The sequence below is a fragment of the Amblyomma mixtum genome, chromosome 1 (assembly GCF_055824585.1).
Source record: "Amblyomma mixtum isolate Tamu chromosome 1, ASM5582458v1, whole genome shotgun sequence".
NCBI classification, from domain to species: Eukaryota; Metazoa; Arthropoda; class Arachnida; order Ixodida; family Ixodidae; genus Amblyomma; species Amblyomma mixtum.
The window spans coordinates 136,093,701-136,121,414 of NC_143012.1; the positions used below are offsets into that span (position 1 = coordinate 136,093,701).

Genomic DNA, 27,714 nt, shown 5'->3' on the forward strand with positions numbered 1-27,714 from the left:
GCAGAAAACCAAAGTAATGTTCAACAGCCTAGCAAGGGAACAGCAGTTCGCCATTGGTAGCGAGGTGCTGGAAGTAGTAAGAGAATATGTCTACTTAGGGCAGGTAGTGATCGCAGATCCGGATCATGAGAGGGAAATAACTAGAAGAATACGAATGGGGTGGAGCGCATATGGTAGGTTCTCTCAGATCATGAATGGTAGCTTACCAATATCCCTGAAGAGAAAAGTATACAACAGCTGTATCCTACCGGTACTCACCTATGGGGCAGAAACGTGGAGGCTAACAAAGAGGGTTCAGCTTAAGTTAAGAACAACGCAGCGAGCTATGGAAAGGAAAATGATAGGTGTAACGTTAAGAGATCGGAAGAGGGCGGAGTGGGTGAGGGAACAAACGCGGGTTAATGACATCTTAGTTGAAATCAAGAGGAAGAAATGGGCTTGGGCAGGGCATGTAATGCGAAGGCAAGATAACCGCTGGTCCTTAAGGGTAACGGAGTGGATTCCAAGAGAAAGCAAACGTAGCAGGGGACGGCAGAAAGTTAGGTGGGCGGATGAGATTAAGAAGTTTGCAGGGATACAGTGGCGGCAACTGACAAAGGACAGGGTTAATTGGAGAGACATGGGAGAGGCCTTTGCCCTGCAGTGGGTGTAGTCAGGCTGATGATGATGATGACCGCGACTGTGACGCGCTTGGAGCCTATTCCGTCTGTAGAGCGCGCGGGATTTTACATATCCTCTGTTTCCAAGTGCAAATACACACAGGAAATTTGCTTTGGCTGCAAAAGAAGGAACACAACTCCCAAAGGAAACGAATTCCCAAAGTAAATGGAGCAACTGCTTGGCAGGTTTATTTTGAATGGTCAGCGTTATGGTATAGTAAATGTCGAAGGTTTGTTAAGCTACCGCAGGCCTAAAGCATTTTTTTATCTCTCTCCTTCGCCGAAGAAGACAGTGCCGTCTTTTCGGGCGCGGGACGAGCTCGTAATGAGATTTTTCGCACGCAGCAACGCTCAGAGCTTCATCATGAACGATTGAAACAAGGTGGAGGCAGAAATACACGGAACAGCATGTGCCGCTCGAGATACCTTCGTTTCATGTCTAGCATTCTACGCACTAAATTGTGGGTACTTAGCAGTTTGTTGTGGTGTGGTTTTTTGTTGTTTTTTTCTTTGAGGTTTCTGGCTGCTTTTTCTTCGCATGTATGCCACTGCTTTTGCTGTCACTGCTCGGCACTGCTTTTGCAAAGAATTTATTTTATTCCTGTTTTTAGTTTCAAAAACAACTTTCCAGAAGCTAGTACCGCCACCACTTTATACGCACGGGATAAAAAGGGTTCTGCGATCACATGTATGCTGTCTTATTTTCATGCCGATTTTCCTGTCACTGGCTCTGTTCGAAGCGATAATGCGCTGTGTCACATGCTTGAGCTGAGGATCATAAGTGTGCCTCTTTTCCTTCCATCCAATAAACATTTTGTAGAGTGCGCATGTGTTGAGCTTTTCTTGTGCCGCTGTCGTTGCGCGGCCAATCATTTCAACAGTTTCACCTTTAATTACCGCATGCATTAGTGCTGCAAAACGTAATACGAAACCCATTTAAACAAGAACACCTACATCCTTTAAAGTAGCACTAAGTTTACTCTATCAAGCAGACTGAGGCAATGGCGTTAAGAAAGCCGAACGCCGTGAAAAAGTAAACGGCAGCAAGGTTGATTCGCTTGGTCTCATCCGCCTTTAAAGAGAGTTCCTAGAGCGGGAGATTTTCGTTCACACGTTTTGCAGCACATAGTTGTGGCTAAATGCGCAGACGTATCATTTCCCACGTTTACTTACAGATGCCCGATCATTTTGGAGCTTTTGCCATGTATACAACGCACAAAGGTGGCATCGCGGTGCATGAGAGAGCGAGTGACTCTTTGTCGTATGCGGCTCCTTGCATTAAGTGCCTTGACTCCGCAGATTAAATCAAGTTCTAAAGCAGAAGTTTCAAACCGAAACTCCGAGAGCGTTCATTCAGTTTACTCGTGAACATCGTTCACAATCGTCCGCTTTTAAAAGAAAGGACCACAATCAGTATACGAAACATTGAAAAAGGTGTTTAAAACATTGTAAATACGCATAAGAGTGACATATAATTATTCTCTCAACCGCAGTTTCCGGATTCAAGTTCAAACTTTACCCATGCTTGACTTAGGGAGAAAAAACTGTGCTGGCCACAATAATGTGCTGTAAGATGGCGTAAGAAGGCGATTTACCGTCTGGACAGCTTTGCTAGCTCAGCTTTAGCCCCCTAGTAGGATTGGGCGGAAATGTCGTAGAGCAGTGTCTCCCCTGTTTAATGAGTGCGGACAATATTGCCGCGGATCTTTGTAGCGTTCGTTTGCAGTATTTGTTTGTTCATGCTTCAAGGCTGCCGACGCGCCGCTTTATCGCTTCGTTTGTGACGCAAGATGCGCCTAGATTTATCTCGATTGATCGCATGCGGACGGAGCGGGTTCTAGTTTGTTCCAGAAGGTTCTAGTAACTTCCTAAGCTTTATCTCGAATGCTCGCTATCAGCTTTAAAAAGAGCACGGCCGACAGCGGCGGGCTTTCTGTTCGACGACCGCCGAGCACGCTTGTTGCGACGCCGCCGCCGAGTGATTCAGTTCTTTGCGGGCGCAAGTCAGCCCGAATAAAGAGTTTCGTTTCGAAGACATTCTCGCTGTGTTCCTGTTCGCCGGACTGCAGTCACCACTACGTGACAATATTGTACTGTTATCGGACAGCCTGGAAGATTTCCAGTCTGGTTTATCCTTGTGGAGGCGAAGAAGGCGCTGATGATTTTCAGTGGCTCATCTGATCAGGTGCTTACAACACAAGGCCATGAAATACCCAGAGTACAAATACCTCGGGGCAAGGGCAAACGAAGGACAGATATACATGGAAAAGCACGATCAGACTTTGGGGCGAAAGGGCGAAGATGTGCCGCGATAATGAAACTTGCAGCGGCAGGGGGTGAAACAAGTATGAAGTACTGAGGAATAATGGTGGCAGGACCTACTTTCAGGAATGAGGTTTTGTGCCTAAGGGCAGAAATTCAGTCGAAATTAGACGTAAATAAGAGAGCTGTTGGAAGATTAGCACTAGGTGCTCACGGCAAAACCCCAAACGAGGCAGTACAGGGGGATATGGACTGGGCATTGTTCGACGCACGGGAAGCTAAGAGTAAAATATTATCCTAGAGGGCTAATTGAAGAGACATGGGAAAGGCCTTTGCTCTGCAGTGGGCGTAGACAGGCTGATGGTGATGATGATTATTGGAAGATTGGTAACTCAAAGCTAGAGAGCTGACATACGGTTAGAAGTGTAGAATTACAAATGTATTAAAAGAAAATGGCAAATTAATAGACCGACTTATAACAGAGTTAAAGAAAAACAGAAGAAATGGTAAAGTTTTCACGTAGTTAAACCGAGTAGACATGCGAAAGCATATGTTTAGCCTGACTGCCTCATGGTTTTGCTTTGCTTGGAGCAGGCACTAACGGCGAAGATATTAGACTCAGGTTAAGCTCTGATCGAGGATATGACCTGCTCTCGCCGCAGATGTTGTTGATGAAGACGCAAAGATGCACAGTGCGAGAGCGTTGCAGTTTAACAAGAGGCGTGATCGGCTGTGGCGACAGCGTAGTGCTGAAGTAAGACATGACGTTGGGCTAGTCGGTTCATGGTTAGCGCGAAACAGAACTGCGCAAAGACGCACACTGCGCTTTGTGTGCGTGCCTTATTTTGTCCCGTCGTCTTCGCGCAGTTCTGTTTCGCTCTAGCGCAGTGCTCTCATGCAGTGGCCAGCGAAGCTGATCTTTTCGTGCCGCCGCGGGTTCGCATCCCAGTCGCGGCAATATTTAGTTTATATATTTGTTTATTTATCCGAGGTCAAAGCTTCAGGATGGTCCGGCTCTTGCAGCCTTGGTCGTGAAGTAGAAGTTTCGCTCTAAAAAGCCGGGCATGGTGGCAAATGCCGTCACCGCGTTTCAAAAGGGACGCTCCCACACATCCGTCCGCCGGCCGGTCCGTCCGTCCGTTCAACGGTAAAGTAATGCCAGCCTTTGAAGAATGCGGTCCCTCTGTATGATTCTCCATCATGTTGGGCGCGGCCCTCCTGGGCCTACCTACGCCTCCCCACGCATTCGTTGGAGGCCATTTTTGATGCACAAAGAGACATTTCTGCATCAAAAGAGGATGAAGCAGAGGATAGATATCGCTACTTTACGAAGTTTGAGGGGCTTTAGGTCTGCGGTGCTGAGTGTCCGTGTCTGCAACGGGGTCACCAGGAAGCTGAGGAAGCCGTTGACGCCATCGCGCCCTGCGCTTAAGGCGGAGCCTAAGTATCCGCCGAGTTGTTTTCTTCGTGGTTTCAGGCGCACACGCTCCGGACACCTCTGTAAAAGGACGGCCTCGAACTTTAGGGCGGAGCACATTAGTATTCAGCCATGCTTAAAAATTAATCTGTGTATTTCAAAAACGCGACAGCCGCCGCGGTGGCTCAGTGGCTATGGTGCTCGGCTGCTGTCCCAAAAGACGCGGGTTCGATCCCGGCGGCGGCTGCTGGAATTTCTTTGGAGGAGAAATTCTAGAGGCCCGTGTACTGTGCGATGTCAGTGCACGTTAAAGAACCCCAGGTGGTCGAAATTTCCGGAGCCCTTCACTACGGCGTCTCTCATAGCCTCAGTCGCTTTGGGACGTTAAACCCCATAAACCAAACCAAACCAATCGAAAACGCGACTTCCCATTCCCTGCACACAAAGCAGCTCGCTTCTTTTTGGAAAGGAATTCAGAAGAAAGCTGATGTTTCAAAAAGCGCGGTGCTTGACATCGCGCTAAGGAAGTGTTTGCTTTTCCACTAAATAAACGAGTACAATTTTATCCGGTGGCCTACGCTAAATACTCGGCTACAAAGTTGAGTCAGCGTTTAACGCGTCCTTAGAGAAAAATCCGGCTGAGAGAGCACATCTTGCTTCATTGAGTAAGAGAGATGAAATTGGAGCTGCGGTTGGTGCAAGAGAGGAACAAACTGAGATGATGATGACGATGATTATGAATTTTTAATGCCGCAAGGGCATCTTTGGCGAAACAGCGCAATGGCACGAGGCGTTCTTCGCCTGCTAGAGGTGGGGTCGGACACCCATACCCCAAGAGTTTCATCCGAAAGATACCGAGCGCCAGGCCTACGCTTGTACGCTTTGCATCACCGGTGGGCAGTACCAGGGATCGAACCCTGCACCGCCCGCTTGTAAGACGAGTGCTCAATGCAATAGGCCACCGTGGCGGTGCAAATTGAGATAAAAGAGTTTTTTTCCTGCAGTGGACGTCACGGGCCAGTGAGTTTGTTATCCCCGATGTTCCTCCTTGAGGAACCCTTCGCCAAGGGCGAACTGACGGGTATGTGTACGAGACGAAATGAAATTTAAATTGATTGTTTCTTTTCACGCACAACAATGCAGCACGGGAACGCTTATTGGAGCTTACCTCGTCGCCAAGAGCGGGGTGCAAGCATGAAATGCATAGGCGAGAATCGCAGTCCGGGCTGTGACATTGCTTTTAGGGGTGAACGTCACGAAAAAACACGGAGGACATAAAAATGCAACACAAAACAAGCGCTGGTGCTGCTCACTTCTAAAACCGTCACGAATGTCCAACTACCGCAGACAGGCCGCCTCCGCCAGTGGTTACACAGGGCAACGGCCAGATGATAGGATGAGTGAGTTTCAACCAGGCAGAACTACAGGGAAGGCTCTCGAAGGCCAAACTTGAACGGGCAAAAACAAGCACTCGCCAAGAGCTTCGACGAAAAATAAGAGGAAATACTGTAGCGGTTGGAATTGGTTCATTTACAGATGAATGCTGGGCGGACAAGGGGAAACTGAGCGGGCCGCCAAGCGAACGTCCTTCGCGCGTCTTCAGCCTCGTCCATACGGTGGCCGCGTCCTTCGTTCTCTTCCAACGCGGTGGCGGCGTGGCGCATGACAATATATTACATTTCAGCGCCGCTACGGGTGCCTTGTTTACGATGAGCGCACTGTGAGCAAGGCACCCATGGTAGCCGCAGATCGTCATTGTATTTGCGAGTGCTTGTTTTTCCACATACCGTATACGCGGTCGATACATGCACGTATTCAGCGGACAGACGGGAGCCGTCGGTCTTCCACTAACCTGTAGTGCAGGTGCTGGTCTAGAAAAGCATGCACACCGCTATACAGCACACGTGTCCCTGGTAAACGTCAACTTTTTGGGGCGTGTGAATAGTGCTTTTTGAAAACCGAATACAATACGAGGTTGCTTCGCTACCGTATCGAATCCGAATAGCGTAGTAAAAACCGAATCAAACACGAATCAAATAGCAAAAAAACGAATCGATTACGAATAGTATATTTATGTGACTATTGCCTACTTGTGTGAGTATAGAACAAATATTCATGAGCAACGTTGAACCGCAAGCGGCTACGCTATAAGTTACATTTAAAAGCGTTAGTACAGTCCCTGTCCTTTTGGGTGCAAACGGCAGCACCCCACTTATACAGCAGTGTGCAGAAAAATTAAACAGCAACTTCACAGAGGTTTTTACGGACGAATTGTACATTCACAATCCACTGCTGCTTCCTGAGGCCGATATCCTTTTTCACCCATTCATACATTACTTGGCGTGGTTCGTGCAATTGAACGCCTACCCCGCCTCACTATCTCAGGACCCGATTCCATCGACACGAAACTGTTAGATAACTTGCCAGCACACAGCTTTCCTGTTATCTCTCATTTTTCAGCAGTCAGTCGATACGACATGTGCGCCGTAGGATTGGAGGCCTGCCTATGAATCCCGGTATTTAAATATGGAGACAGATCCGTTCCTAATGACTATAGGCCCATTTCGTTGACCTAAAAATGTTGCAAGATACTCGACCACATAATACACGCACACTCATCATATGCAGAACAACTTGCTTCACAACCAGCATGGCTTCCGCAAACATAACGGGCCTTCATCAAGCATTCGACTATTCTCTCCACATTGACTCGATATTTATTATTTCTAGGAAGCACTTGATCGCGTGATATATAACCACCTGGTGATTTAAAGAAAACGCAACCTGCAGCTGCATCAACATACTGCGCAGTGGATTAACGCATTTCGAACAAACCGCTTTCAGTCAGTTAAGTTAGGGAGTTTCTAATCAAGACGTACAGCTGTTGCTTCCGGAGTTCCCAAGGTTTCGGTGCTGTGTCCGCTGCTTTTCTTCATAAAAGGGTGTTTCACCTAAGATTTTGCACAATTTTTTAGAAATAGGCTTTTTGAGTTATAAAAGCGCTTCTTACGGCACCTCATTGGCAGTTAAGTACATTGGAATACTGCAAATACGCGCTAACTAGCAGGCTGGTTAACTAATACTGAATAGTGAAGTTTTTAACGATTACTGTTCGGCTCCTTAATTATTGACAGGCGTGTAGCCCACCTTAAGTAATATCCATATCAATTTTTAGAACTTAGAAATTGCGGTTACCCTGGACGCTGCGGCGAAAGAAATTTTGCCTACATTACGCCAAGATACATGCGCTTTCGAGAAGCTTGGAGTCAAAGCAACCACTCCACTGCACTTAACTCGTCGAAACAGCTAAAATTTGGGGGGCCACAGCGCTGAGGGTAACCGTGTTTTCTAAATTCTAACAACGGATATGGATATTAATAAAGGTGGGCGACATGTCTGTCAGTAATTAAGGAGCCTAACATTAATAGCTAGAAGTTAACTATTGAATATTAGTTAAACATCCTGTTAGTTAGCAAGTATTGGCCCCATTCTGATACACTACACCACTGAGAATACTGTGCCGAAAAATTCTCCCTTCTAAATCAAAAAGCTTATCTTTAAAAATTGGTGTAAATACTTAGGTGAAACACCCTGTATATTAATGACATCACGTCTAACATAACATAAACAATAAGATTATTTAGCGATTGATTGTCTAATTTACACACTAAAATCTAACCCTTCCGACATCATTGCTCTACAGACTGACCTGGATGAGCTAACTCATTGGTGCGACAGAGTGTTATAATGGCAATTAACGCAGATAAAACTGGTTGGTTTGGTTGGTTTATGGGATTTAACGTACCAAAGTGACTCAGGCTATGAGGGACGCCGTAGTGGAGGGCTCCGGTAATTTCGACCACCTGGGGTTCTTTAACGTGCACTGACATCGCACAGTACACGGGCTTCTACAATTTCGCCTCCATCGAAATACGACCGCCGCGGCCGGGATCGAACCCGCGCATTTCGGGTGAGCAGCCGAGCACCATAACCACTGAGCCACCGCGGCGGCTCTGATAAAACTAAAAATCTCAAGTTTACTTCCGTTACTAACACGAGGCCTCATAACTACACAGTTAATAACAGTATCATTGAAACTGCTGCGTTGGTAAAGTACCTCAGCGTTCATTTTAACTATAATTTAAACTGGAGCACTCACACCGAACTGGTGACTGCCAAAGCCATGAAAAATTTGGTCTTCTTAAACGCCGACTGCATCAATCGAACCAGGAAGCAAGACTACACGCATTTAACACGCTAATCAGGCCTGCGATAGAACACGCATCAGTCATTTGGGATCCTCATCATGCCTGTCTTGTTAACATGTTGGAATATGTGCAAAACAAAGCTGCCCTATTCATGCTTTCCCAGTACTCCCGGCATGAAAGGGTAACAGCACTGAAAATATCGCCCCATCTCCCGCCACTGGTCATGCGCAGAAAACTCAGCCGTTTCTCTTTTTCCCGTGCGCTCTGCCACAGCAACACAGCATCTGCAAGCTCACATATTCTACCGGCACCGCAAACATCGGATCGTGTAGATCATATAAAATTTCTTTATTTCAGCATCGTTTCCGTCAATACTGGTTACATCGATCAAGAAGATTAAACACAATTTCGGTCGAACAGAGGGATACAAATACTCATCATTGATGCTGGCTATGGAAGAGTGCAATTCGCTTCCTTCTAGCACTGCGGTTATCGTTAAACGTGATCATTTGAAAGAGATCTTCTGTCATTGTTAGAATTTCTTAACCAAGAGTGATATGCATTTTTATCCCCTTTACGTTCACTTTTTTTCGGCCGTTAAGTTGTGATAAATGTTGGATGCCACGTGTCGTAACTTCTGAAGGTGGAATGTTTTCTGTTTTCTGAGCTACTATTTTTGCCCCCCTTACTGTATGTGTAATTTTTGTTATTCTTCAAGTGCCTGTTCTGAGCCATTTTTCCCCTTTCTCTTACCAATTTGTGCCTGGCTTCTTAGGTTGCTTATTCCTCTTTCCAGCCCCTTGTATTTTGTGTTGTATATTTGTTAAGCTTTCTTTTACGAATATTCCTTCCTATGTCATGCCTGCAATAGCCCTTAGGCTATTGAAATTAATTGATAAAATAAATAATGGAGTTACAGTTGCAACTCACAGAAGAAGGAACATCAATCAGCACTAGAGGATACATAACATGATGTTAGTGTATTTACTCTATGGCTGCCATGTCATGCGCGCGAGAAAATGACCTACTGCTAGTAATGAAGATAGCGCAGTAAAAGAAGAATTGGTTTTTGAGGAAAAGAAGTGCCGCAGTGTCTGTCTCACATACCTCGGTGGACACCTCAACCACGCCGTAAGGGAAGGGGGGAAAGAAGGAGTGAAAGAAAAGATACCATAGTGTAGCTCCAAATCTCATCTGATGAGAGAGGCGGACGCTTTAGCCATGGCCTCCGATATCGAGCATGAAGGGAGGCCTTACTAAGCCTGCCTGACCTCCGTCACGTCGCCCAATCTTGAAGGCCATACAGACAAGTATCCTGGACAATTCTTCACGAGAGGACCGCGGCGCAGACCACTGCAGCCACATGAAGCATTTTCAAGAGTCGCCCTCAGAAGCGCGCTTTTTAGCGCCATATAGCGATAAGGCTTCCGTTCAGCGGAAATCCCGGCGCCGGCATCGACATTGGTGCGTAGAGAAAGCACGGGTGGGTCGAGTGGGTCGCGATGTCACAACCGCATGACCTCGGGCGGGTAATTCAGACACCACACAAGAATCACACATCTCTACACAATTTCTCGTTGGTCTGCAGGGTCGTGACGTCATTGCAACGCCATTATGTGGTGCCCCTAAAGAAAGAAAGCAATGGCGCTGAAAAAGATGGCCGAAACAGGACTTGAAGCGCTGCCCCTAGCTGGGGCCGTGAGCTGGGCCCGCTAACTCTCGACCACTCAGGAATATTCGCTCAACTTGGTTAAAGAGAGGCATTGTGTGTCTTCTGGTAAGTAAAAAAAAAAATAAAATGAACAGTATCCGTGTCAAGAAGAACTTCTTGTTGGGCGAGTTGGTGCATACTGTTGTAGGTACGAATTGCGCACAAAGACACACACAGGAAAAAACACGAGGGAGACTGAAAGACCGCAATACTATCAACTAGTGTTTATTTGATTCAGTGCCGCTTTATAGGCAGTGTGCACACGTGCCTACAAAGAGGGGAAGGAGAGGATAAGGAGGCAAATCAAACCCTGCGCGACAATCCATCAAAAACGCTCCAAAAAATTCTTTTCCGCGTTGTACAATGAAACGGAGGTGCCACTCACACAGCTATCACCTCTTGCCCTGATGTGGTATGCCTCTAGAAGTTCACGGGAAACTTTGTCAGCGCTCCTGCCCAGAATTCTGATATTATTTAGCAGTGGCTCACAACCGGTGCATGCAATGCAATGAGCAGGCAAATTTGCTCCTTCTCTATTCCTCATTGAACGCTGATGCTCCCCTGCGCGTTCATTCACGCAGCGTCCTGTATGGCCCACATACACGCGACCACACTTGAGCAAAATGAGATACACAACGCCCGTGGCGCATTTGACAAATTGTGCCGCATGCTTTATCACGCATGCTCTTCGTCGAGCGCTTTCCGCGCTGATCCTTGGGCACAACCCGGCGAGCGTGCGTGGCGCCGAAAACACCACAGGGACGCCATGAATATTTGCCACTTTTTTATGTTGTGGGCCACCTTGTGCATATACGGGACGACCGTAGTCTTTCTTCGGAAAAAAAGGAAACCGCGCCAACAACGAGGAGCGATTGCCGCGAAAAAAAGACTACGGTCGTCCCGTATATGCACAAGGTGGCCCACAACATAAAAAAGTGGCAAATATTCATGGCGTCCCTGTGGTGTTTTCGGCGCCACGCACGCTCGCCGGGTTGTGCCCAAGGATCAGCGCGGAAGGCGCTCGACGAAGAGCATGCGTGATAAAGCATGCGGCACAATTTGTAAAATGCGCCACGGGCGTTGTGTATCTCATTTTGCTCAAGTGTGGTCGCGTGTATGTGGGCCATACAGGACGCTGCGTGAATGAACGCGCAGGGGAGCATCAGCGTTCAATGAGGAATAGAGAAGGAGCAAATTTGCCTGCTCATTGCATTGCATGCACCGGTTGTGAGCCACTGCTAAATAATATCAAAATTGACAAAGTTTCCCGTGAACTTCTAGAGGCATACCACATCAAGGCAAGAGGTGATAACTGTGTGAGTGACACCTCCGTTTCATTGTACAACGCGGAAAAGAATTTTTTGGAGCGATTTTGATGGATTGTCGCGCAGGGTTGATTTGCTTCCTTATCCTCTCCTTCCCCTCTTTGTAGGCACGTGTGCACACTGCTTATAAAGCGGCACTGAATCAAATAGACACCGGTTGATAGTTTGCTCTCTTTCAGCCTCCCTCGTGTTTTTTCCTGTGTGTGTCTTTGTGCGCAACTCGTACCTACAACAGTATCCGTGTCTGCGAAGTGAACTCTAGACCTTCCAGATCTTTCACTGCGCCGTCATCTTTCTAGACTTTTTACTTTCCACAAAATATATTACACAAATCAATCGCTAAAACAAAGTCTTTTCACTGTTCCAAGTTATGTATCATGTCGCATTGATCACCGACTCAAAGCGAGTGTTGCAAGTTGCAGAACTAACCAGTGTTTTTATTCTTTCCTGCCCAAGACCAGCTCAGAGTGGAACCACCTGCACGCCAGCATCGTCTCCATCTCTGAACCGGAAGTTTTCAAGTCTGCTCTTCTTCATCACCTATGTTAACAACTCTCCTTATTGTACTTGATTTTGTATAAGTATACTTACCACTCCTATCTGTATAACACCTCAACGGCCCTGATAGTAACGAAATAAATAAATAAATAGATATGCAAGGAGGACCCCAGGCCGCTCAAGGCATCCATTAGCGCTACTGTGTGATACATTGAACGCAGATTGTGGCATCGTCTTTTTTTTTCTTTTCTTTTTCTTTTCAAGCACACAACCAACTCACCACCCTCAGTTGCGGGGCTGCTAGGGTTGCAATGCCTCCACTGCATAAACCAGGCATCGCTCAATCCAGCTTCCGAGAATGCGTGGACGCACCTAACGCTCGGCGCGACCCTTGTTTTCGCGGCCGGAGCTGCATCGTCAGCGGCAGGCGCCAACGCTGCCCGAGGAGCCGTGTGCTCGGGCCGAGAAAACGCCCGTTTCGAACGGTAGGACTTTCTTCCCACGCGCATTCAACGCAGCCCTTAAAAAAAAAAAAAAAGGTTTTAGACAGTCTATAGAGTGTCTACAGACTTCTGCCTTTAAAGTCTGCAGACTGTCTATAGACAGATCCGAGAGAACAGTTTATAGGCAATACAAATGCCATAGACAGTCTATAGACAACCCAGAGATTTATGGCCATACTCTCTTAGTAGACTTTTGTCTGTAGACAGCCTATGGACTATGAATAGAGAAAAATCAATATCTATAGGAAGTCAATAGAGTCAATATGAAGTGTATAGACTGTCTATAGACCGTTTTTATGAGGGAGGGGCTAACAAGGATAACCGCAGTCACTGATTGTGTAACAGCGCTTGTACCGTGGGCGCATATCGGGAGCAAAAAAGACGAGGGTTGTTAGAAAGCAGCACCCTGGAATTACCTTGTGACTCGCTCTCGACGAATCACGAGCTGGCGCGCTATGCAAAGGCCTACACTTACGCCTGAATTGCTCTCGAGGATCGAGAAGCAAAAGTACGTACCAATCGGTTGAGCTTCCCGAACGCCTGATGGCACCTGTTGTTTGCCAGTGCCTTGCGACGCTCTGGAAGTGCTCCTCCTTTTAAGCTTCCACCAAACAGCCACGAAAAGGCGGAGAGCCTTTTTTTTTTTTTTCAGAGAAGTAACTCACAGAATGCGGCGCTGCTCAACTACTGTAATTAATGATTTACATTCAGCAAGACGTCTCTGGACTAAGCGTGCCTGGAGCTGCGTCCTGCGATTCCTTTTTCATTGCCATTACTGTTTTCATGCCGGTAACCATTTCCCACCTATTTAACCAGCCCCTACTAGACCCCATTTCGTCCTTAGTTCTGCTTTTCTCGCCCCAGTGTTCGTACGGTGGCTTCCTTCCTTCCTTAGCGTTCGCCGCATGGAGTGTCGGCCACGCACTGCGTGGTGGCATCCGACGCACAGGGGGCGCAGTGTACCCACCTCCAGCTCGACGAAGTCCCCGAGTCCCTCGACGGAGTCCACGTGCACCCGCGTCTGGCCCACCAGGAACAGGTGGCGCTTCTTGCGCACCACGCCACGGACGCCCACGCTGCGCGAGAGGAGACGCTGCGCCGCCGCAGAGGCCGCCTTTGCTGCACCACTCTTCGACGACAACAAGGCTTCGCATTGAGTTGAATAATGGCCGCTTTGCGTATAGTTAGGGCAAATGAGGAGCGCTTGCAGTTCGGTTTTCCCTTCGGTTCCAACGTTCAGATACCGAGCTCACGGATGGCAGGTGTTCGGAATAAGGATAATAGAGAGTTTTAGTATAGCGTTAGCGTGATAGCGGACCTAAGGGAAATTACGTTAGCGTGCCGCAAGCAACTTATCCCCTCAGAGAGTTTTAGTATAGCGCTTTGGAAACGCTAAACGCCATCTGCTTGACATGGATGCCAACGGTCCTTCTAAAATGGTTGGCATTGCCGCTAACTTGCCAAAGTATAATATTTCCAAGTTTGTTAAACGAATTATTAGTGCAGCGTTCATTTTCGTCTGCAAAATGACCCCGAAATTGAAATAAAATGAAATGAAAACGTAAAATAGTGGCGCCATCTAGTAAAGGCAATGTTAACTACAAGCCGTTGGAGCAATAAAATTTGCCATCACATGACGTCTAATGTTCAAAAACTTGAGAAAAATTTAATATAAACTCTCTTTACATAATTCAAGTCCATAAAACACCGCGAAAAACCTCCAAATCTATTTTTGTCTCGTTCCAGACGTTTTTGCTAGGTTTCTGCTGCGTTTCGGGCCATTGCAGACGGTAGCAGTGCAGCTGGAGGTTCCATTAGGCTTGCGCGCTCCAGAATCGAGAGCGTATCTTAAAAACAGGGCTGCATTGCAGCTTAAACTTTATCGTCGAAGCAAGGTAAGTCATAGCGAAAAGCAAAAACACCAGTAGTTGCCGGTAAACATGCCGACCGGAATCGCAAGAGCTGCTGAATTGGCTGAAGCGGGCGGCTGTCGCTTGAAAGGACGCCGCCATGTTTCCACGCTAAAAGCGCAAAAGCCGCAACTGCCGCAACGCTAAATTCTGAAAATTGCGTGCGTACGCTAACGCTATTTCCCCGTTAGCGTTCTGCGCATGCGCACTCTGGACCCGCTATTCCGCTATGCACGCAATTACGCAAAGCCCGCAATACTAAAACTCTCAAATGGCTTAATGTCCATATGTGTTTTGTATATATCTCTGTATATGTTGTGTATATATGTGTATGTGTCCATATGTGTATGTGTTTTGTCTAAATGTATTTTCTGACATATGTTGTTTCACTTATGTTGTTTACTTGCTATAATTGCAGTGCTAAGGACCTTTTATAGAATCTTTAATTATTGTTGCAAATTACAGGTAACATGTCTGTTTTAAATATATTATGGTGTTACTGATACTGTTATGTAACGCTCTTCTTGGCCTTAATCAAGCTGCATTAGCGGCTTTTAGCCAAGGAGACCCTCCAGACACTTTCTGTAAAGTAAACATCGAATTGAAATTGAAATTGAATATGCGGAGTTGGTCATTCTCTACATTGATTTACCACTGGGAGTATTCCTACCATTTCCAGCGCAGCGGTCAAGCGATGCGCCACTGCCCTTCTATGGCAGGTTGCTCTTCCCGAGCAGCCTCTCACGATTGATTGGGCTGCCGCCTGCCACAAAACTGGCTTCAGACAGACATACAGACAAGAAAAACAGACAACGGTTAAGTGGCCACTACAGATGCTAGCGCACTAAATTGAATGGAAAGCATCATGGGGTGGCGCTGCAAGCAGCCGTCTCGAACAGACGCACGTTCGCATCGCTCCGACTTTTTGAAGCTTTTTGGCCGGGACGTTTTTGGGCTAGGCTCCCAAAAATGAATGGGCCACCCCCATCGTGTTCCTCGCCACCTGTGAGCGACGGTTTCAACGCTTCCGCGTCAACGGATACCCCAGGAAACCATCCGGATGCATCGGATACGCCTACCGCCGAAGCCGCCAACATGGCTTCGCAGCAGCCTCGGCAAGACGCCGCGGTAGCATCGCTTTGCAGCGGCACAGATAACGCGGCCTGAAAATTGCCGCGGATGACGAAGCCATTCAAGTGGTTGCGACGATACCTGTCTCCAACCCATTCTCTGTTCTTTCCACGGAAAACAAGCCGGGAAGCGCCCCTTCCGAGGTAGGAATCTTGCACTTTTCCGTTTTCAAAATTTGCCAAGCAACCTAGGATTGGGTCAGGAACATCGCGGATGGCTCAAGAAAGCACTCGCTTTGAGAACAAACGACACGGCGTAAAACATGCCCACTCGCAGACAGCTATAAATGCTCGCTTCACGGATGCGTATTATCGATCGCTAGGCTGTGCCTCAGCGTCCATAGTCACCCCAATGGGCAGAATCGATCACTTGGCTGATAATGAACATAATGAAGAAGATGATTGGCAGCCTGTTAGGCGAAAGAACAAGGCCGCAGCCGCCGATCCAATCAGTGTTAAATACACTGTGATAATTAAGCTAACCTCACGTGGACAACTAGGGACACTCCCCGCACACTGGCTGCACGAAGCTGTTGCTAATGAACTTCGAAAAATTCATTTTCACTCTGGCTTTCAAGTGCGGCCTCTTGAACGAAGCAATCAGTTTGCTATCGACATATCGCATATGCATGCCAGAGACCATCTGATTGGACTGCAGTCTCTCCTAATTTCTGGAAAGGAGACACCTATCCAAGCTTATGAAACCACACGCCCCGGCCAGACCCGCGCGGTCATTTATCGTGCCAACGGGTTAACAAGCGAACAGCTCATGGCAAACCTCACGTGCTACTCGTGCAGGATAATAAATGCCAGGCCTATGGGCAAGAACGGAGCAGCTCTAATCACGTTTGAGGGCTCCAGACTTCCCCGAAAAATTCATCTGTACAGCATACTCCTTCCGGTGACACCTTATCACCCGAAGTCTATCATATGTGAGACCTGTCACAAAATCGGACACAGGGCAATTTCGTGCCCACTAGTCGACCAACGTCGATGCTCGTACTGCGGTCGCCTTGCACATGGAAATCTCGAGCTTTGTCCGACAGAACCACTATGCCGCAATTGCAGAGGTCCCCACGTAGCCACGGACCCAAAGTGCCCTGCTCGGCGGCAGGCCACAAAAACCTTGAGGAATGGCATTTTCCGTCGTATCCGAGTATCGCGACGAAAAGAACGCAAACAACAAGCCGAGATTCTACGTGGTAACCAAACGGTGTCGACGACGGCGCACAAGAGCCCTGTCAGTACACAGCAATCAGCCTCTGAGTCAATTGTGCTTGTTAATCAGGACTTCCCTCCACTACAAAGTCAGCCGTTGCAGAAGACACGAGACAGCGAACATAAAACTAAACGGCAAGGCGCGCACAAGCCCTCCACACAATCTGAGAGCAATAGTCAAAGGAATGCCACCTCATCTCTTTTGAGCTTTTGAGCATACCGCGACGGCACCAAAGCAAGCGCGCATTCATCGGGTTTACGCTGAAACACTCAGTGATACGCAACGCGGCGCGCAAACGAATCTTGCAAAAGATAGTTCGCGTACGCTACACTTAGATGAAAACCAGCTCACGCGCATTATCGAACTGGTCACTGCCGAGGTGATCAAGCGTATGCTCCCACTCTTGGGAATGTCACAGGTTTCTCCGAATGAAGAGCCCGAAATTGGGCACACATCATCTTCACTTCCGCGTACCTTTCAGTTTAATAATGGCAGGAATTAGCGCGAAACTACATGACATTTTTGCTTCGGACTCTCCTATATGGTTCTTGCAACGGAACTGCCGGGGAATCCGTCGCAAACAAGCGGAACTTCAGAGGAGACTGTCCATCACGCCAACGCCTCCTCTAGCTGTCCTGCTTCAGGAGACTGGCGTTAATAAGCTCAATCTAATAGGGTACAAACCTTACTGCACCCCTTCCATAGAGCACCGGCGTCCCTGGCCAGGATCGCGATCTGCGCCTCCAATGGCCAATGGGCAGGCATGCGTTCTTGTTCTGTCGCGCACGGCCCAAACTGAACTAGATACTTCCGCGTGGTGCACGCAGACGCAGGAGGTAGCGGGAGTACGCCTTAGCTTAGATGGCGACCAACAAGCCTTAGTTTTTTCAATTTATGCGCGATCATTCGGTACTACGACATATCGAGTAGATATGTCTTTTGTAGAACACTTCTTAAGGATATATCCCCAGGATCGCGTTGTAGTTGGGGATGATTTTAACGCCATGCACAGCAGCTGGGGATATCATCACTCAGATGCTAGGGGAAGGCACCTTTGGCAGCAAATTGTCAGAGCGAAACTGACCATAGCCAACGACCTCAAGCTACCTACTCGCCTTGGCCAGCACAAAGGTCAACAAGACACTTCCCCAGACTTGACACTAGTGTCTCATCCCAGTGAGATCCTATGGTCGAGGGCTGATGATGTCATGGGCAGTGATCATTATCCCTTGGCGGTCTCATGGGCTCCTCGAGGGCGAAAGTCATTACAGCGGCAACAACGCCGTCGAATAGAGGAGCACGTCTCTTGGGACGATTTTCGTAGAATGCTCGGTACGGTGAACGTTCCCACAGGGTTAGACGAGCTCATTACTCAGATCAGCGATGCCAAGAAGAAAGCTACAACGAAGCTTTCAGTCAAGTTTGATGCCCCAAAGCCGGACTCCCACCTTTTGAATCTTTGGAATCGTAGGCTTCGGGCTCTCAAGGCGTATCGCCGATCAGGCCGGACACCCCATCGGAGGCGTGCTTTCACTCGCATCAGTAAATAAGTTGAGAAGTATACTCTGCAGCTCGCTCTCCAAGACTGGCAGCTGCTGTGCCACTCACTCAATGGAGCAGCTAACTTATCGAAGGCCTGGCACATATTTCAAGCTATCCTTGGACGCAAGAAGCCAACCAATTTCCCCTGCCCAATGCATGGCCTTGAAATTGAATGTCTCCCCGGCGAAGTTAGCTATACAAGCAGAGAAGGTATTTTTCCCCAACCTGAAAATGCAGATGCCTTGCCTGCGGACCCCGTATCAGGTACATCAAACGATTACGACGTTCCCTTCACATTAGACGAACTGGAGGCAGCTCTGTATGACTCCAATCACAATAGCGCCCCAGGACCGGATGATATACGCTACTCAACACTTCTGAACCTTCCCAAGTCACATAAAGTTGCCCTCTTGAAAGAGATGAACAAGTACTGGGCCAACGGTGATCTTCCTCTTGCCTGGAAGAACTCAGTGGTAATACCAATTCCAAAACCTGGCAAGCCAAGTCGAACATTACAAGACCTCAGGCCAATATCGCTGACGTCCAGCCTTTGTAAGGTCATGGAACGTATGACTCTAAGAAGACTTGAATGGTACTTAGACAAGTACAACGTCCTGTCTCCTATGCTAGTAGGTTTTCGTCGAGGGCTCTGTGCCCAAGACATTCTCAGAAGGCTTTATAACGACGTTCTCGCATACCCTAGCAGCGCACAGCTCCGAGTGGTTGTTGGGGTAGACGTCAAGAAGGCGTTTGATTCCGTGCCCCACTCGACCATACTTCGCCGGCTACAGGAAGTGGGGATAGGCGGCAACCTCTACCGCTTCGTGAAAGCCTTTCTTGCAGAAAGAACTTTCTCAGTAATGGTTGGAGATACTCAGGGTGAATGGCAACATAACCAAACAGGTGTCCCCCAAGGCACTGTCATATCACCGGCTCTTTTTAACATTGCTATGTCAGGTCTCCCGCCAATGCTGTCGTCGATACCCGGTCTTAATTTTGCCGTGTATGCGGACGATCTAACGTTGTGGACTAATTCAGGGTCCCCTGCAGAGCAAGAACTAGCCCTACAATCAGGACTTAATGCCGTCCATGAATACATCAAGAAGTGTGGAATGGAAACCTCTCCCTAAAAAACCGAGTATGTGGTTGTCTTAAATGGTTCGCGGGTACGAGCAGAGGCCGAATGCAAACTTATCTCTCTTCATTTAGGGCACTCAGTTATCTGCCGGAAACAAACAATCCGTATACTCGGCATGCTTATTGACGAGGATGGAGGAGCCAAAAGCTGGCTTCATAACACGATGCATAGCTGTCATCAGGCTTTACACCTTATGCGCCGCGTCTCCGCGCGTGGATGGGGAATCAAGGAGGTGGGGCTCCGTCAGATTACCCTGGCACTCATAACATCGAAAATCCTGTACGAATATTCGTACATGCGGCTTAACGCAACCCAACGCCTTCAGCTTGAGCGAATCAATCGCAAGGCGATGAGCCTGGTTACTGGTCTGCCGCAGTACTGCCCAGTAGTGAACCTACACGCATGCAGCAAAATCAATGCCCTGCAGGATCTGGCAGAGCAGCAATCGCTAGCCCAGCGAGTCCGTCTCTCCACAACGGCGGCTGGCCGACATATTATTATTGAAATCGTTATTTGCCATCAAATACAGATGGGGGGATTGTAGAAAAAAAGCTGTCCTTGGACAGCTTGACGGGTCCACAATCCCTTATTTTGGCAGAGTGGCGGCATCACGTAACATATTCTTGATATGCAAACATATACATACATATTTAATATGATACAGACTTAGTACTCGTAAACGAAAACAACAGAAAACAACAAAAAGAACAGAAAACAACAGCGGAACTCACTTCTACAAATCCAAACGAAAACAACAGCAAGGCTAGTTAACATTACATAGAAACCAAATACATCTGCCGGAGGTCCTTGTAGGTTGCCGTGAAAAGGTCAAAACGTACAGAATTATAATAATTCAAAAGCGTTGGTATTGTGTACTTAAGGTACTGTTTCCCGTAACTTGAACGTGACATTGGTACTGACCAATCCTCGAAGTGTCTTGTAAGGTAACTTGGAGTTCTGTCCTGTAATTGGGATAGGTTACGTATATTGTTGATATTCCTGTGGATTTCTTGTTTATATACATGGCTTAAGCGATATCTATGTAGATTGTGAGCTGAAATTACACCAGAGTTGCTAAAGAAAGTTGAGGTGGAAGCAGTATAAGAAGCATTTTATGTGTGTCGGAGATACTTTTTTCTGTAACAGGTGGATGTGTTCTATATTAGTGGATGTTGTGTTTCCCCATACTAGTTGACAATAGTTCAAGTGTGACTGAAAGAGTGAATGATAAAGCAAACGTTTGATGCGTGTGGGAAGGATATACCTTAAACGACCTGTGGGCATTAGGCTACAACGTTGACAACTTAGAGCCACTTTCGTCCGCTGCCCCGCCATGGGAACTGATCGACTTAGTAGATGGTATGCCATTACCAAATAATATGAGTTCGGCTAATCCTCAAAGGCGCAAAGCTGCCGCCAAACGGCACGAGAAGACATCATACAAGTTAGCCCAGGAAGGAGCCATCCAACTGTACACAGACGCCGCTCAGTTTCAACACTGCGCCGCTATAGCTTGTCACGATTCTGTGTCAGATACCTCTGTAGTTCAACGGCTTTCCGAGGAACACACAGTCACCAATCTCGAACTCATTGCCATACGACTTGCCATTACTCGAATAGTAGAAAGACAAGATTCGGCTCCTTGCACCTACCATGTTTACACAGATTCACAAGCAGCGTACACCGCCTGCCGCGCAGGGGGAGCTTACTATGCCGTTCTCAACACTATTCGAACAGATGATGATGAAATAACTTTATTTGCACCCGTCAAGGAATCAGAGGGAGAAAAAGACGAGTCTTGACCGTCGTCATCTTCCTCCCCTTTCAGCAGGCTGGGATCCCTTGGGATTCAGCGGTGTCCAGGGCCAGACGGATGACTTCTTTTTGTTCTTTTTCTTTCTGGCTGGCCATTAAAGCCTTCCAGGACTCTATATTCCTGTCTGGTTCGTTGTGGCTAGGGCATGTCCACACCATGTGGATCATGTCTGCTATTTCATTACACTGTTTACACCTGGGGTCTTGGATCGCCGGATGCCATCTGCTTAGTGCGAGTGGGTTCGGAAAAACTCCCGCCTGTAACTTTCTCCATATGACCTCTTCCTTTTTGCTGAGGCCCTTGCATGCTCCAGGTAATGTCTGTCTTCCTAATCTGTAATGGCTAAGAATATCTTGGTACGTGTTCAGCTCCACGCTCGTCTGAAGGGGCTCTCTGCTCGACGAGACCGCATTGGGGTCCCGGTGTGTGAGTCCTCGGGCCAATGCGTGCGCTGTCTCGTTTCCCCGGAGGCCCTCGTGGGCCGGAGTCCAAACAAGGTTAATTAGTTCTGCCGGTGTCGGGCCGGCAGTCAGAATTTTGACTGCTTCGACAGATACCCTGCCTGCGTTGTAGTTGCGGATAGCCGATTTGAAATCTGTTATAATCACCCTGACATTCCGTTGAGTTAAAGCCAGCGCAATGGCTACCTCCTCAGCCGCTGTTGCATCTCTCTGTTGGGTGCTGCAGCACGAGACTCGGTCTCCGCCCTCCCTGGTCGCTAGGGCTACGAAACCCGTTCTGCCTTCATATTCCGCCGCGTCCGTGTAAACCACGTCCTGTCTATTGGCTAATTTTTTCTGCAGAGCTTTCGCTCTGTCCTTTCGCCTACCCTCATGGTGTACCGAATCCATATTCCTTGGGAGTGGTGGGATTCTGATTTTGTTCCTTATGTCTGTTGGGATATTCTCCGTGTGTTTGAGCCGCGCTCGATGTTCGCAGCCTAGCTTTTCTAGTATTTTTAGCCCCGAATGGCTGCGTAGGAGTCGTTGTTGTTGCGCTACTCTGGTAGCCTCAATGAGCTCGTCTAGTGTGTTCGAAATCCCCATGTTCAGAATTTTCTGGGTGGATGTGTACGGGGGGAGGCCCAGAGCGGTTTTGACGCCTTTCCTAATTAGGATTTCAATCTTGTTTTTTTTTCTGCTTTGGCTAGCCGTAGGTATGGTGCCACGTATGTGATTCTGCTGATTACAAATGATTGAACTAGTCTTAAGAGGTTCGTCTCCTTCATTCCCGCGTGTTTATTTGCTATTCTTTTGAGTAGCCTACACGTCTGGCTTACACTCGATTCGAGTTTTCGTATCGTTTCGGTGTCCTTACCGTTTGTCTGTATCCTAAGACCCAGTACTCTAATCATCTCCACTGAGGGTATTTTGTCCCTGTTTACCGTTAGCGTTATCCCATGTTCATGGGGCTTTCTTTGTCTCTTTTGTGGGCCGAGGAAGAGCGCTTCCGATTTCTCGGCAGAACATTTGAGTCCTATTTGTTTTAGGTACGACTCAATTTCCTCGATCGCTCTTTGGAGGGTACCTTCGATGTGCGCGTCACTGCCTCTGGTAACCCAGAGGGTGAGTTCGTCCGCGTATATTGTGTGGTTGAGCCCTTCTATACACGCCAATTTCTGTGGTAAGCCAATCATTGCAATGTTGAAGAGTGTTGGTGAGTACCTTTGTTGCCCAGCCTTATGCCTATCTCTTCCTTCCCTCCTAGGCTGATAGTAACTGTTCTGTTTGAAAGAAAGTCCTTCACGTAGTTGTATACCTCTCCCCTACATTTAGAGTTTCTAAGCGTTCTAGTATGGCTGCGTGGTCAACGTTGTCAAAAGCTTTGGCCACGTCAAGGCCGACTATTACTCTGGTATCAGCTGTTTCGTTGTCTAGCACTAAGTTGAAGCATAACATCGCATGCAGAAAGATGTGTCCTGAATCCGATCATCGTGTCGGGGTAAAGCTTTTGTTCTTCTAGGAATCTGTTTAGCCTCGTTTGAATAACGTGCTCCATTAGCTTACCTACACATGAGGTAAGCGAAATGGGCCTCAGGTTTTCGAGACTTAGTTTCTTACCTGGTTTTGGAATAAGGACTAGGTTGGCCTCTTTCCACGAAGGTGGGATTCGGCCCTTGTCCCAACATTCCTGCATGTACGCTGTTAGGTTTCTAATTGATGCATCATCCAAATTCCTCAGCATGCGATTGCTGATTCTGTCTGGACCTGCCGCAGTTTTAGTTATGAGTATGTTCAACTCCGCCCTAACCTCTCCGATGGTGATAGGCCCATCGAGAAGAGGATTCTCTGCGCCCTTGTACTCGGGGAGGGGTGTGGGTGGTGTGCACCTCAAGTACCTGTCCCTCACTTCAGAGATTAGTTGATCGCTAGTGCCTTCGTATTTATATACGAGTTTCTGTAGTTGTTGTCGTGCCTCATTCTTTGTCTTGTCCGGGTCTAAGAGATGTCTGAGCATTTTCCACGTGTTGGCTTTGCTGATTCTGCGGTCCATCTGCTCGCAGATACTACCCCAGTTTTGTCTGGTTAAGTTCAGCGCGTGCTCCTCGATATCTCTATTCTGTTTGGCTAGGAGCTTACGTATGTTTCTGTTCCCCTTGTTTTGAGCAAGTTTTTCTTCTAGCTCCCTTTTCTTGCGCCACAGGCCTATCATACGCCTGTCCACCTCTTCTTGCGTTTCGTCCGGTTCCACCTCTTTGGTGGCTTCTTTAACTGCCGCGAGAATGTCCGTGCCCCAAGATTCTATGTCCCTGATTGCGTCTCCGGTATGAAGGTTCGCCGTGAATAGATCCCAATTCGAACAGAAGCCCGTCGCCTGCGAGAGGAGGGCTACACTTTAATTATCAAATGGATTCCTGCACACGAAGGAATCACTGGAAACGAAAAGGAACACCAGGCAGCGCGCGCAGCAGCTCTTTCCGCACCTTTGCCTGGATCCACATTCGTTTCCGCTTCTTGGCCCCCTGATGACGTTGCGCACCCGTCGTCACCCCATATGGATAGGGCGGAGACATGACATCGCGCACAACGCAATCGTCGCAGCATACTCCAGCACTTGGCCAACCCTGAGTTACTATATCGCCGTCCACATAGCGCATTCCGGAGAGTGGAGGCAGTGCTCCTTCGCCGAGCACAGACCGGCCAGCTTCTATCACCAGCGAAGCTGCACCTCATAAACCCGCGCTCATACCCGACTCCTCAGTGCCCGACGTGCCCTGCCAGAGGCACGGCCGAACATCTCCTGTGGAGCTGCCCTACCTTTGACGCAGTACGGGAGAGAGCACTCAAGTCCCTGGGCGGGCTCCTACCTGGAACCCTGCAGGAATGGGTCGATCCGCCATCGCACATCGGGCCATCAAACGCACTGCGGCTCTGGTGAACTTTTCTTTCCTACTTCAAGGAAGATGAAGGGCCAGGCCATCACTTCGCGGAGCCGACCTCGGGACGACACTACCTTGAGGAAGAAGCGGACACCGGTCCCCCACCCGCACTCCGACCTTCACCCCCATCCTCACCCCCACCCTTAACCACTCCCCCACCCCAACCTCCATGAAGCACCTTAGTTCTGCCGCAAGGTATCGGCCTACTAAATGCAGAAATAAAGACGTTTAAAAAAAGCGTCATGGCAAAGGGGCTGTCATGTGACAAAGCAGCGGGAGCTCAGGCAGGAGTTCATGCCTGCGCTTGAAATCTGAGACGTGCCTCGGGCGTAGCCCATTTACCCTCAGACCAATTCCGCCGGAGCGTGCACACTCACCAATCTACACAGCTTGTCAAGCTGGCAAGCAGCTGGTGACTAATGGTGACGTAGCGGTGAAAGAAGACAGTGCAAAAGCCTTCCAAAGGAAACCCTTTATTGGGCTGACTCGCGCCCACAAAAAAAAAACTGAACGACTCGACGGCGGCGGCAGCAGCAAGCTTGGTCAGCCGTCGTCGAGCAGAATGCCCGCGCTCTCGGCTGTGCTTAATTTGAAGCCGACAACAAACTTTCGAGACACGGCTTGCAAAGTCGCTGCATACTGATCAATTCGCGCTAAAAGGCACAGACACACGAGAACACAAACGGACGAAGTAAGAAGCACCAACTAGCCCCCCACTCTTGCATTGTTAAAGTCGCTGCCTCGAGCAAAGCAACGTCGGTTCCGGCTTGTTGCGATCGCTCGAGATAAATCTGGTCGCATCTTGCGTCGCAGACAAAGTGATAATGAGACGTGCCGGTGGCATTGAGCATAAGAACTAAGCATACAAAGGTATGCGGCACTACATCCCTCTTAAGCATCGCCCCAATGCTTGAGAATGAAATGCTGGTAAAAATAAACAATGAGAATGCAAAAAAAAATTGCTGAGGCTTAGCTAAGGTTAAGCCTAGTCAGATGCGAAGCACATTGATGGCTAGGCTTGGTAATACATGGCTTTCCTTGGTTGAATACCTGGTCATTTTAATACAACCACTAGAAGTGTAGCAAGGATTGGCGTGGCAGCTACATACGGGATCATCGGTGAATTCAATGCAGAGCTTAGCTAAGGTTAAGCCTAGTCAGATGCGAAGCACATTGATGGCTAGGCTTGGTAATACATGGCTTTCCTTGGTTGAATACCTGGTCATTTTAATACAACCACTAGAAGTGTAGCAAGGATTGGCGTGGCAGCTACATACGGGATCATCGGTGAATTCAATGCAGAGTGTACAACCGCTGCCCCAGCACCGGCTACAACAGCATTCTTGGCACCCATGGAAAGTACATTGGAAACACCCTTAGTTATTCCACCACCGCCACCATTCCCTACAGACTGTATTGATGTACCCCCAGTAGCAGCAGGCAGCGCCTCTGATGTGGAGCCTCCACCGCCGCGGCCGACCGCGCGAGCCGGCAGCCCATCTCTCCTCTGCTGTGACGTCATGTTGTCACGTGGTCAGCCGCAGCGCCTCTGATGTGGAGCCTCCACCGCCGCGGCCGACCGCGCGAGCCGGCAGCCCATCTCTCCTCTGCTGTGACGTCATGTTGTCACGTGGTGTCACGTGGTCACGCTAAAGGTCAATGGTAGCTCCACCACCGCGCTCGACGGGCTGTAGTGTAGCTCTAGTAATATGCTTCGCATAAAAATAAATCGCAGAGACAGAGTCTTCTAGGGCGCATAATAAGGCTTTATGCGCACAACATGCCCAACCTCCGGGCGGCGCACCGCCGCTTTGATATTAGACAGTTTTAGCTGAGAGTTTCTACGGCCAGCGGGGCAGAGCGGGCGAGCGGATACAGCAGCGGAGAGGCGCCCGAGAAAAAGAGTTTTAGCCGGGCGGATCGCCCGTCTTCTCGAGCAGAGTAGAGCCGTTTAAGGTCCCTCTATAATTTTTAAGGTAGGGACATCTGACGCGCGCGCCACCTAGAAGGATCCTGTGTAGCAGAGGACGCCCATGTTTCTACTGCGGCTACCGCGGCATTCATGAGGTGAAAACATATCTGCACATGCGAGAAAATAAAACTGCCGGTGCCTGACTGTGGTAAAAAACGAAAGAAGAGCCCGAACTGCGAAAACCAGTCCTCTTCTTTTAAATGAGCGCTGAAAAAAATTCACTCAAGAGAGCACAATCGCCTCGATTTTTCATGTTTGCATCTCTTGATTTGTTCTCGTGTTAAATTAAAAAAAATTAGCAGTATATAATCAAAAATAAGAGCGAGGTGTTGACCTGGCAGTGTTTTTTAATGTAGTCGATGCATTCGACGATAGACAACACGAAGTCGGAGCCGAAGACAACGCGCGACGCGTTTCGCATGGCGTTTCGTGTCTATCCGCGCAAGCCTCGGTGATCTCGTGCTCCCAGTTCTGTTTGCCCTGTGGTTTCTTTTACTTGTAAGTGTGTGGTATACATATACCGGTTACCTTGTTGCAAGAATGCGAGTAAAAAAAAAGCCTGAAGGTCGCTCGCATCGAAAAGCTACGACATAACGCCGCTGAAACCTGCGACCCTTACGGAAAGTAATCGTCCTGTGTGCGGAAACGTGTGCGCCGTCTTCTTGCCGCTGTATGTCTGTCGTGTAACGATTACTCGAATAGTGTCGTGTGTTTGTCGTTCAGTCCTACGAGTCAGTGCAACTGTCTCGACATTCTAAAGCGATGGTATGGATTGCGTCATCGAAGCTTCTCTATCATGTTCGTGCTTCAAGAGTGATCTGATACCGCGGCACACCAACATTGAGCGTTGTAGATATCTTTGTTGTAGCCTTTTGTCAGCGCGTGTGTTAACGCGATTGACTGTTCTCGTGAACCGTTTAACGTCCCCACGTAGCCTTGAATCATCGCGCGGTTTGCTGCATATGATTTGCTGTATATATGTATATGCTGTATATGCCGACGGTTCAAAGTCTATCCGTCCAATT

At 48.3% G+C, this 27,714-nt stretch overlaps 2 protein-coding genes across 4 annotated transcripts in view; one reads left to right on the top strand and one right to left on the bottom strand.

The window, feature by feature from the left end:
* LOC149367681 (transmembrane protein 117-like) overlaps positions 1-27,714 on the top strand; it is a 205,759-nt gene that overhangs the window by 41,143 nt on the left and 136,902 nt on the right. The gene's annotated exons all lie outside the window — the stretch shown is intronic.
* Positions 1-27,714, bottom strand: part of LOC149367682 (uncharacterized) — a 106,238-nt gene that overhangs the window by 16,759 nt on the left and 61,765 nt on the right. For both annotated transcript variants that reach the window (XM_089556878.1, XM_089556870.1), the window contains exon 4: positions 13,551-13,676. In XM_089556878.1, coding sequence (XP_089413004.1) covers positions 13,551-13,676 — 126 coding nt within the window. The remainder of the gene's footprint in view (positions 1-13,550; positions 13,677-27,714) is intronic.